Here is a 12,647-nt window from a genome sequence, read left to right on the forward strand (position 1 = left end):
CATGTGTCCTATTTGCTTTTAGGTGTAAAGGTAAGCTTGTGTGTGTGTTCTGTCTCATCATAGCTCGCGCACTCTCTTGTCTTCTTGTTGTAGCCACTTTGCTGACTTTAGCATTCAACACTTTAGGCACTAACATCAGTTCCCATGGCCTAGGACTTTTAGAGTCAAATTTTGGAACTTTGCCCTATGGAAGTCTTCATGGAGTTAAACCTAGAGGTCTTTTAAACCCATTGATGTACTTTGCTCTTTAGCAGACCATCCCCATCTGGATCCCCAAATTCCATCTTTTGGATCCCCTGTGGAGACCAGTTTGGCAGCCTTTCCAATATCCAACCTTTGCTCCCCCTGGTATTTTTCTATATTAAATGATCAGTTTAATATGAGAAAATCATTTTGGGGAAAGTTTGTATGACAAGATCTTACATCCAATATGCATGTATGATAGAGATTGCAAAATAAGGTCTGCAATGAAAACCTATATGCTAAAGAACTTGCAAAACTAGACCACCCTGCTGTCTGAAGTAGATTTCTTCCAAACTGTAACACGAAAACGGTGAGGAATCACGACAATCGACCTAAAACGGTGATTCTAATCTAGAGAAATGTGATTTGCAAAATCTACAGCCTATCCTACACAACCTATAGGTAGTCTAAGCAACTAACTCAAAATCGGCAAGGATTTTGAGATTTTTTTTTTTGCAAAGTTGAAGAGCACAAAAAATCGATCAAGAATGGCAAGAATCGACCTGAATGGACATCTTTTGATAGATAGAAATTGATCTGCAAAACATGTTAAAGTTTTTATTGTGTTTTCTACTTCCTACTTGTTCCCTGCCAAGCTCCAATGGTGCTCTCCAATACTCAAGCTCTGATATCAGTTGAAGTGCGCGTGTGTGTGCAATAATGGAGAAGAGAAAAGAAGAGGAGACATAGGTTGTGGACTCAAAACACAATAGTGTTAAGGGTTATGAGTCCTTATTGTTTTATGTAGAATGAATGGTCAGTGTTAGTTCCTGGTTAGTGTCCAGTTGCCTAACACTTAGGCGCGGCACATTGGGCTTTACCACCCCAACACTACTCTCATGAACACTTGAGAGTGATCAATATTCATTGGACATATCCATTTCGCGTGCAAAAAAAAGTAAACAAGCAAAAATGCACTTTTATAATTTTGTCAAAGACTTGTCCTCTCACTTAAGTTTGAGGGTCTTCCATTCAAAACTCAGAAGTTAGATTCAATTCCCACTCCAAAACTTCCTCAAGATGTCCTTCTAGGGTAGACTGCAAAATTACTATTTCCTTTTCTATTGTTCGCATCCCACTGCAAGGATTACATTCTTTGTACTCTTGAGTGTAACTTGCATTGCTAAGTCTACCATTTGTTGCAAAGTATCGTGCGGATACATCTTCATGATTCTACAAAGTTCGGGTTCAAGTCCTTTGTTGAACTTCTTCATCTTTTCTTTTATCAAAAAGGTTAAAGAATGGAGCCATTTTGGAAAGAGTGAACCAATATGTGTTTACCTAATCCATGAGTCGCTCATGTTTCTTTTCGGGGAAACCAATCCCACTCTTTTTTGATGCCTTCCTCAAAGTGTAGAGGAAAAAATTATCAAAAAATTTGGCCTTGAATAAAGACCAAGCCTTTTTTCTTGAGTTCCCTGTAAAGCTTTGGTATACCACCAAGTATTCACAGTCCCTAGTCCCTTTGAGGTGCCTACTCACATGCCTCAGCTCCAATTGTTTTGAGAAATTTCCACATTAGGAATGGAATGGGGTCTAAGGGGGCCTCTTTATTTGCCATAGGATTAAAAAGGAGATTATGGAAGGGGCAAATGGGTGGATGCCATGTGGACTGAAATGGTGGGTATGGCAGGGCCTAAAAGTAAGTGGTCAAAAAGTTGTACTCTTTTATAAAATACAAAGAGAATCTCTTATAAATTCAAAAAAATGAACTTTTCTCTAAATAGTTGAGTAAAAACCAATCCTTTCTCGCTCTACTGGCTGTCAGTTTCTCCCCCCTCTCTCTTAAAAGGGGTCCCCTCCAAAAACGTGTTGATCAGTCCCTCCCTCTCTCTCTACTGTACCATCTCTCACTTCTCTTCACTTCACTTGTTTCTCTTTCCTTCCTTTCCGTTTTCCCTCCCAAAAGCTCTGCAACAAAAGTTTGAACCTCCTTTCCCTCCTCAAGCTTACTGCATTCTTGAGGGCTGCATTCTCCTCGAACTAAAGTTGTCCATTTATCCATGGGCTTCACTAAACACCTCTAGCTAAAGCTGAAGTATACAACATATCCTTCTGCTACATGCATGCTACTTTTGGAGACTACCTTGCCAAAACACATGACCATGATCTACTCTGACAATCAAAATTATATATCCATTTCGAGGATTCCAGTTTTTCATGCCCCAACCAAGCATATAGAGATACAATACCATTATGTTCATGAGAAGACTAAGGATGGATCTATTCAACTAGAGTACATTCCTATGACCGAAAACCATGTTGATATCTTCACCAAACCTCTACCACAAGCAACATTATCCTCTCATGCTAGCTTCATTCAATTGGTTCTTCCTCTAGGAGCTAAGAAGGGGTGTTAGAGTTTCAACAAATTCTTGTCCGGTGGGGGTTCCACTATTCCCAAAGAGTAGATAAGGAAGTGGGAGCTATTTTGTAGCTATGCCTGGCTAGAACTGAGGTAGATGTACTTTCTTGGTGGTGCATTCCAATGTGTTCCCCACCCGGTAAGTTGGCATGAGTTTGGACCCCTCCTAGTGTTCTGCAGTTTTGCTTCTAAAGGTATGTGGCTATATCACTTTCAGCGACCTTCATGTTTAGTAGGAGTTTACACATATTTTCCAAGTCGTGGGATACCTGTTGGTGAGTAGGGCACATTTGTGAGTTCCCAATATACACAGCCCCCCCCCCCCCCTGTCCTCTTATACTTTTACATATCAGTGCTCTCACTCTCTCTCTACTGTCTTCTATATGTGCAACCATCTCTCTCTAGCATTTTTCTTGCACCTGTATTTTTCTCTCTCTAGGAATTTTTGCCAATGATCTCTACACCTCTCTAGTGCTCGTTCTCTCTCTTTCTCCTCCCTTGTGGGCAGGTTCCGTAGCAAATCGGTTAGCCATTCCCGTTCGGTGGGTGGTACATGATAGGACAATGTTTTCGAGGAGCAAACCCCAAGATTGATATCGTTAGTTCTTGCTCTCTGAAGTGTGTTCTATGCCCTTTGCTCCATGAAAGAAATTGGTAGACTAAGATGAACTGGTCTAGTGTATCCCAAGCAATTGTTGTCATTGTTGAGATGGCATTGATAGATAAGTTGATCACACTCAGTAATTATATGTGAAGTTGATTTCCATACAATAGTCTTCTTTATAGTCTGGAAGCAAAGGAACTCAATATACTTGACGTGTATTCAAGCTCTCACAAATGGAACACCGCACCCATCGCACTTGTATTTGTGCACCCTCCTTCAAGCTCAATAGCTATAGACTACTAGAAAACATTATAGTTGTTGTCTCTCTCAGAGCCTAAGTATTGTGGATTGATGTGCTTCTCTGAATCAAAACTACACAATAGACATGGCATCTGCTTAAAGGTCTCCATTGATAGGCAATGTTGGTGATATTAGACCATGTTGTGCATGTGGCAATAATTTGAGCTTCTTCCTCACTGAAGTTCGGTATCTTGTTTTTTATATTTTGAGATGTAACCTACATTTCCAGCTTGGTCCATTGAATGCCTATTTTATGTTCAAGCTGTATGCATTTAGTTTCATTACGATGAGAAGATATCAACATACTTTTGAAGGCTATGACATTCACACACTAATCACTTGCAATCAGAAATTAATGGAAACAAGTGAAACTACTATGTACCTCGTTCTTGGTCTCCCTTCTTGTACAACAATATGCATGTTGCAAAACGAGCAAGAGGCCGACGATGGATGCTTGTTCCAATGTACTTTGCAATAATAAGTATAATTTTTTTTTTCAAAAAAGGCTGTTTAATTTGGAAGGATCTCAAAGTCTTATTATTTTTGTATGTTCTTCCATTCTTATATTATAGTTTTATATAGTTTGCAAGTTCCTTGCATGAGGGAGTTTGCATCGGCTTCCCCAATTTTTCTAATACATGGGAACTTTCCATTCCCACCACAAAAAGAAAATTCCTCATTCTCTACATTATCAACAATCAAGAGTAAAATGTGGTAGTGCTTACTCACTGCACGTTCAAATGTCTCCTCTCTGTAGATGTACAAGAGTTGTGTCTAACCATTTTGTACGTTGATTGCAATGAAACACAATAACGTGATGAATGTTTTGAATTAGAATAGAACACATGACGTAATATTTTCCTAGCTTCAAACCTTCTATTATTTAAATCAAAATTAGAAGGATTTGCAAGTATTTGCACCAACCCAAGTACAATGGTTGTTTCACAACAGAGGTTTGTCAATTGCCATAATCAAAAAAACGTTGTTGTCAAAACACACACTTTACATTGGGTTAAACAAAGTGACCTTGAGTTTCAAATATCGGACCTTGTTGAGTGTTGCAGATCATCTCCTCGCTTTCCCGTCTGGTTCTAGTTAGTGAGGGCTTCTTTGTGACCAATAGTGGGGCACTTTGTATACTCTCTCTTGAGTTGCCCATGCGGCTTATCTCTCTCTCTCTCTCTCTCTCTCTCTCTCTCTCTCTCTCTCTCTCTCTCTCTCTCTCTCTCTCTCTCTCTCTCGCGCGTGCGTGTTACTTTCGCTGAGACGAGCACCACGTGCCAATAGAAAGAACAAGTTGAATAACTTTAAGCACTTCAAATAACAAATGGACTGAAAGAGATGCACGACACGAGATAGGGAGTGGCGGAGTTCCACCCCAAGAGAGCACTGGCCCCAAACCTTGGTGCCCCTTTTGGTATTTCTTTATATTTCTTGAACTCAATACAATGCCAGTACTCACGCTTTGCACCTTCACCCGGAAGAGTGATACATATTGAGTCCTTGGCTCATATTTAAAGGCCCTTGGCCTATGCAAAGCAGTTACATGAAAAGCTTCAAACTCAAAAGCATCCAGTCCCAAAAGCATCCAGTCCCAAAAGCACTAGCACCAAAAGCTGTCAGTACGTTGTCGTGATGTGACATGTACATAGTGGGAACGAATGCTACAAGATCTGTCTTGAAACTTTTTAGATACATAAGTATATTTTCTATAATGTACCTATTTATATCTAAGTATAATAATAAGCTTTCTATCTCATCCTATTATTTATCTGAAGGGTAACATATTCTTACTTTACCGTTAGAAATTACTATGGGAAAAAGTGTCAATAGCTCCGTCTCTTTAACTTGGAGGCAAAAAGAATTGGTTCTTTCTTTCTACTATCTCATTATCATCTCACACCCTAGCTAGATCATATATCTAGGGTAACTTCCAATATATTTATATTCTATGTATTTTTCTAAATTTTTTTAATAGCTACCAGGAAGGAACCAAATCCTAGTGGGACACTAGCTTGCATGATTTTCAAAGATACACCTATTTTAATGCATTATTGCAAGGATGCTTACAAAACATTGTCAAGGAGTAATTTCATGATTTAATATTGCATGATGTGTCCATTGGAATCAAAATGAAAGTTTAGACTAAGCCGACCACAAGAAGACTTTTGTTGCCATAAATGTACCCTATTTTGATGATTTTTTTACACAAGGTTCCAATCCAAATTGGAAAAAGTATATAAAATAGGGGTCATACCTTATGAGCTGATTTTTTGTCCCTATTTTTACTTTTTTATGTGAAGCCACGGTTGAGGAGATATGATCAAAATACTGGACCCAGTCCGCCCACATCATGGGAGGACAACCTATTTCAAACTTTGTCAGTTCATGTTCACACTAACTCCTCTTTCTTGTGTAGCCCTTGGGGGTTTCCTTCACCTATAAAAGGGGACGTCTTCTTCCTTGAAAACCATTCCTGAGGGAGTGAGAGTATTAATGCCTAATTGTACTTAGCCCCATAAACATAAGCCTACACTTGCTTTTTGAAGAATACTATCCAATGTTGTAAAAAATCCTTGTAAGATTGATTGTAACAAAAGAAGAACTTGGATTTGGTGCATCATTCAAGGTTGAAAGTCTTCCCTCTTCTTCTCTCTCCATCAAATTGGCGAATAAATCTTGAAGTGTTATCAAACAAGGTGTGTTTTTTATTTGTGATTTTGCTAGTTTCTTGATGTTTTGCTTCATCTTTAGCTCAACCCTTACCTCTATCTCTATTTCCAGATCTTTTTCCTAAAGCATGTGGAACACTACTCGGGGAAGGGGGGGGGGGGGGGGGGGGGGGGGGGGGGGGGTTACCAAAAGCGTTTCAGTCTTCGATGGTAGAAGTTAATAGGGCGAAACGTGAGAAAAAAGAAAGGGTTGAGTGTGTGTGGGTGGGGAGGGGTTTATATATATAAGGATGTAAAGTTAGGTGGAGGGAGAAACAAGGAAAGTGAAAGGTTTTTTAAACATAAGATGTGAAAAATCTGGAGGGTCTAAAAGTTCAGGTATAAGGAGGGTTTCTTTTTTTTGTCAAACTCACAATAGTGAGTGGAGCAATATATTAAAAACCAAAAAAGAAATACACTGAACGCCATGCCCTCTTCGAGGCACGTCATCTATTACCAACGAAAAATCCATATACATCTGTTGATAAAGAGCACCACCTTGAAACTATAAGTTCAGTTGTTATGGGAGCTACCTAGGGCAAAGAAGAGCATATATTAGCTTGGGGTTGCCACCAAGAAGAAATCCCTACCACAACAAACCCCTTGACCACCAAGCCAATGTGATGGAACATAATGCCGAAAAGAAGCACAACAAGTACCTAGGTCCTTGACCTATTTCTTTTTCTTTTTTTCAATAAAATATTATTGGTTGTAGATCTTGGGACATTTACAATATGGCTAATGAGGTCTAACTTCTAGTTTTGTATGCCCTCAATAGTAATGTTGGGTTGGAGGATTTCACTGATCGTTAGAACCTCTATAGAGGGGCCATTAGGCAGTTCTAGTTTCTCTTGCATCTCTTCAGACGAGCAGATAGTCTCTTTGATAATCTCATCACGAGTCACATTCCATTCATTGGCATCTTCCTCTAGCTTGATGGTACTCTTAGTAGGCTTGGCATCCTTAGTGACACGCCTTCAAGTGGTCTTGACCATCGGATTGCGTACTACTTCTGTGGTGTTCGAATCATTTCCCAACTCTTGCTACAATTATCGAAAGGTACCAAAGCTTCCCGTATTGGGATCCAAGTATTTGGGGATGGGTTTGCTCATGTTCCACAGTATGCATAGGTTTACATCCAAGCTTGATCGAACACGCTACAACCTTAAAATGAACAACACACGGCCCATCATAGCAGCAATGGAGTCCACATGGAGTCGGAGCCATAGAGGAAGCCTCTTGAATGTGACCCACAATGGGAAATGGTCCATAAACTCTTCATTAGGATAGAACTCATCCATCCAAGGCATTGCGTAAGCAAAGTAGGAAGCCCCTCAAATACCTCCTTTGATAAGGTCACATCCTATACAGTATGCTCTAAGGCACATTTTGCCACATAGATAACCTTTGCCCACCGCTACGAAATGGATAATCGCATTTTTGTTATTTGTCACCGCTACTGTCCACTCCCATAATAAGCATGGGGTCGACATTTGACGGCCCATAAAGTATAGGACCACCGATTGAGCACAACATTCCTCTAAGCTCTATATCGCTCACTCCAAACTGAAGTCCACTTGCATCATGTACCGATCCTCAACCTTGTTCTGGCTAAACATTATCACCCCATGAAAAATCTCTTTAGTTAAGGTACGAACACCAAAGGAATAAGGCTTCAAATTTTTTTGAGGAATGTATGCATTTGCACGGGCTTCATTGGCTCTTTTCTTACCCTCTACTACTGCGAACACGAATGCAATGTCCATGCCGATTGGAGTGCCCCTACTAGGAGAATCAGATTCCTCCCCCATAGAACCGCCATGAATCTCAAGCATCAGACCATCAAGGTGCATGCCAATCCTGTGAGAGAGGTGCAAGTTGCAAAGCCCAAAACTGTTGCTTTAGTTCTTAAGGTATGAAGTAAGAACATTCCAACAAGGTTCGGTTTTTCCAAAACTTGCTCAAACCCAAAAGTGGCCACCTCAAATTTTTGCAAGAAGGATTTGATGCTGGCTCAATTTTCAACATTTTTAGTTTAAAAGTTCAAATTTATGTAGAATTCTCCTTCTAAAAAATGGTTTTCACATTCTGAAAAAGGGGTGAAAAAGATCCAAAGCCCTCCAAAGCCCGGTCCATAAAATCATTTTCGTGAGCCTTGCTTCCAAACCTTAGTGGTAAGAGGACCCCCCATACCACTACTATAGAGGGCCCGTGAATTTTAAAGGACTCAATTGTAGCTAGTGCATACTCTCCGTATCCTCATGAGCACGCAGTCTACTCCATGCGAAGAAGCAATAGTACACAGAACGTTGTTGACTGGGTAACTCGATAGTAGCTGTTGTAAAGGTGGAAGCTCCATGTAGGGGGTGAATTGAAATACCCCTCACCAAAGCTGTTGCGGTCACCACCTTCATTTTCGCAAGCGGATGCTTTTTCTTGAGCGGAGGGTATGGAGCACGCTTTTTTTTTGGATGGGCCCTCTATGCTTGCAAAAAAGCAAAGGGGATAAAAAGGGTGGTAAAAAAAAGGAGCTAGCTTGGTTGGTTGAGCACTCGATTGTCGTGAACCGGGTCATGGATTCGAGTGCGGCGTAGTGGTTAGTGGCATGAGGGCGTAGTGGTTAGTGCACATGGCTCGTGATGGGGTTCAAGACATGGGGTGCGGATCGACCCGAATTTGCAAGCCTGCCCTAATTTACTTTTCTCCTCGAATTTACCAAATGCGCATCTGACGGCCCAGATCACCTCAGCTGTCGATCCCATTTGAGCATGTCCGTGCGAGATAGTGTGGAGGGCGGGCCCAAAAAGTTTGACTTGGCTAGTGAGCGAGCCTTGACTCTAGAGGAAGTTGAAAAAAGTAACCTTTTTAGAAGTTGAAAAAAGTAACCCGCTTTACAAACTTCTTCCTGGCTTCTTCTTCGGCTTCCAGCTTCTCAAACACGCGCGGACTCGGTCTCTCCTACTGCACATATATATACCAATCTCCTACCCAAGCCCCTTCCGCGCCCAGCTTCTCTCTCTCTCTCTCTCTCTCTCTCTCTCACACACACACACACACACACGCTCCAGGTCTCTCTCCCCCCACAGACCCACACACACAACACTACATTCTTTATAGCTGTGCATATACAGTTAGTTGAGCACCTTCCGCAGCTATGCCTGAGGTGATTTCTCAACCCCCTAGTAGCGTAGCCATAATTAGCAGTGAATTACTCCCAATTTAGCATGATTCAGCTAGACTAGCAGCAATATGAGGCTTTCATTATTCCTTTTAACAATGTTTCCTTTTTCCAGGACAACAAGAAGGATGAGGGCAGTCCCCAAAGAGTTGGTGTAACGGTAAGGCTTTGGCCTCCCAACCTATGGGTTGTGGGTTCAAATCCCCCGTTGGGTCACACTCTAGAGGGACACCTTGTTGGGTCACACTCTAGAGGGACACCTTGTGCTCACCTGGTGTTCACTTTGCTAGGGCTCTTGCCCTTGGACACTCGAGTGCATCCTCCTCCTCGGGTGGGTCACCCGGGGAGGAGGTTCCTAGCTGGTTGCTACGAGTTCTCTCCGCCGTTCCCAGCATGTGGTGCATCAATTAGGTGGCCATGGTGATGCCTACACGTGGCATCGAGCATCCTCCTCCTGGGGTGGGTCACCCGAGGAGGAGGTTCCTAGCTGGTTGCTACGAGTTCTCTCCGTCGTTCCCAGCATGTGGTGCATCAATTAGGTGGCCATGGTGATGCCTACGCGTGGCTCTTGCCCGATGGTACGTGGCCCTTGCCCGATCATGTAACATGGCTAATATTTGGAAGGCATAAGCACCTCCCCCTGTGGGCCCTATGGTGTGTCGAAAAAAAAGAAGAAGGATGAGGGCAAGATCGTGTTGGAGACCAAAATGCACTGCGAGGCTTGCCGCTACAAATTCACAAGAAGTTTTGGACAAATTCTCACAATAATTCCCACATTGTGACTTATCTCAACATCATGAGCTTCTGTGAGGGAGGCACCACATACCTAGCTAGGTACGATTGGGGACAGGGGACCCCCGGCCCGGTGGGCTTATCTCAACATCATGAGCTTCTGTGAGGGAGGCACCACATACCTAGCTAGGTACGATTGGGGGTAGGGGACCGCCGGCCCGGTGGGGGGGCCGGGGGTCCCCTGTCCCCAATCGTACCTAGTTAGGTATGCGATGCCTCTCGAGCAGAAGCTCATGATGTTATTCATTGTATGAAAAACACTGGAAAAGACTCCGTTTTCCTACATGAGAAAATTTCTAAATCTTCTTGTGAAAGTGTATAAGGCTATCATTGGCCAGTTGGGTATGCACCTCTAGATCCTTTTCACACCTTTAAATGCCAGATCCTATGCATCGGATCAAAATAGAACCAGCACGATTGTAACAAGCATTCTTGAGATGCTGATTGATCTAATGTGTAGTGCTAATGTCACTAGGGTATCGAACTCGTTCAGCTTTAATGTTCTCTTTTCTAACACTAGAGCATTTTGACCTTGCAGGTGTGGAGGATTGTGAAAGTGTATAAGGCTATCATTGGCCAGCTGGGTATGCACCTCTAGATCCTTTTCACACCTTTAAATGCCAGATCCTATGCATCGGATCAAAATAGAACCAGCACGATTGTAACAAGCATTCTTGAGATGCTGATTAATCTAATGTGTAGTGCTAATGTCACTAGGGTATCGAACTCGTTCAGCTTTAATGTTCTCTTTTCTAACACTAGAGCATTTTGACCTTGCAAGTGTGGAGGATTTTAGCAGAGACTTGAAAACCAACAAAGTGACATTAAAAGCCCCCAAGGTGGATGCCAAAAAGCTACTTGAGTCGGTGAAGAAGAAAAGTGGGGGGGGGGGGGGGGAATCACAAAACTATTTTATAGTGATCCTAAAGAGGAGAAGAAAGTGGAAAAGAAGGAAGAGAAGAAGGTAAGCTATCCACCACTCATCAATACAACTTTTCTTCTACTTAACATTGAAGTAATAAAAGAATGATGTGATCGTGAAATTTGGTCATGAAAAGACATGAATTTCAAAAATGGTTTTAAATTGTCTGATGTGATTTTTCTTTTTATCAGCCTATTGAAGTCATCGTGGTGTTGAAAGTGAACATGGATTGCGCTTCATGCACTCATAAGGTGGAAAAGGCTGCATGGAAATTGAAAGGTATGTTTTGTTTCCCATTTATTACTATTACACATGTAAGTGGAGGGGATATGCTTAGATAAATCACATAATAATGTAGATTCGTGATATCCTATATATATATTAACAATGCCTTAGATTGTGTCTAATGAACATTTATAGCATTTTATGCAGATGTGTACAGTGTAAAGGCCACGGATCAAATTTTGACCTTAAAAGGATGGGACTTGCATCCAAAGAAGGTATGCGGAGAGATAATTAAAAAATCAGGATAGCATGCAGAAATAGTACCCCCAAAGAAACAAGAGGATAAGAAAGATGGTGACACAAAGAAAGAACAAAAAGAGCCCCCAAAGATGGTAACGGAGTATGTATATCCTCCTCAATACTTAAGTGATCAGAATCCCAATGCCTGTGTTGTTATGTGAGAGAAAGGGACTATTTTGTCTAATGTTTTGTACTTTTTGTCACTATTTTGAGGGACGAGGAGGATCATGTTTTTTTTTTGGCAACTTGGGAAGGACTCTCACGTGGAGAGTTGAAGGGTTTGAAGGGCTATCTCTCTCTTGGAGATCGACAAGACACAGTTTTGCAAGCTCTCCCAATGGAGAGTTAAAGACATGGTATGCAAGAAAGAAGAGTAGAGAAGGAAGGGGGGAATGTTTTGGTAAGATCACTCTCATTCTCTCTTGGTTGGTACTCAAAATCAATAGCTTTGGGTTGTGCAGGCTTAATAGGGTTTAATTAGAGTATATTTGGCGTTGGATTTGAAGCTAGTTATCTGATTATTGATGGTTCTTCATTCGGATTATACAATCGAAGCATAAACCAATCCATACTTAGTATATGGCCGCTTTGTACCATTTGGTTGTTTGAAAATCATTAATTCGAATAATATGTTGGCTTCCCCTTTTATTTATTCCTCTATAATTTGTGTTAAATCTTAATTATCCTCTATGATTAGCATCTATTATCTAGATCTACATTGTTTTCTCTTTGTTTCTTCTCAACTCTCACAGCTAGAGGCTTGATGCCGTCCCAATTTTCCCTACAGAACGATGAACTTCAACACCATTTTGGTGAATCTATCGAGGTGAGATAGTGAAGATGAAGTCGCATCAGAGGTGAAACAATTTATGTAGAAAATTGCAAAGGCTAGCTCGAGCTCTTCAAAGAGGCTCAAAAGGCACCAAGTTTTGTTAAATTAATGCAAATATCAACAATTTTAATATTAAAGATAAAAAGGAGGCAAAGCAATCAAAACAAAATGAAGC

General features: G+C 41.3%; 1 protein-coding gene across 1 annotated transcript; it reads left to right on the forward strand.

Annotated features, from left to right (window-relative positions):
• Window positions 1-9,377: 9,377 nt before the first annotated feature.
• On the forward strand, window positions 9,378-11,801 carry LOC147430128 (uncharacterized). Its single transcript, XM_086495534.1, has 7 exons — window positions 9,378-9,386; window positions 10,732-10,777; window positions 10,911-11,032; window positions 11,125-11,157; window positions 11,307-11,394; window positions 11,548-11,615; window positions 11,706-11,801. Exons 1-7 carry the CDS (start codon window positions 9,378-9,380, stop codon window positions 11,799-11,801), a joined length of 462 nt encoding a protein of 153 aa, XP_086351660.1.
• Window positions 11,802-12,647: the final 846 nt, after the last annotated feature.

Source organism: Adiantum capillus-veneris, chromosome 22 (assembly GCF_014529385.1).
Source record: "Adiantum capillus-veneris isolate H3 chromosome 22, ASM1452938v2, whole genome shotgun sequence".
Classification (NCBI taxonomy): Eukaryota; Viridiplantae; Streptophyta; class Polypodiopsida; order Polypodiales; family Pteridaceae; genus Adiantum; species Adiantum capillus-veneris.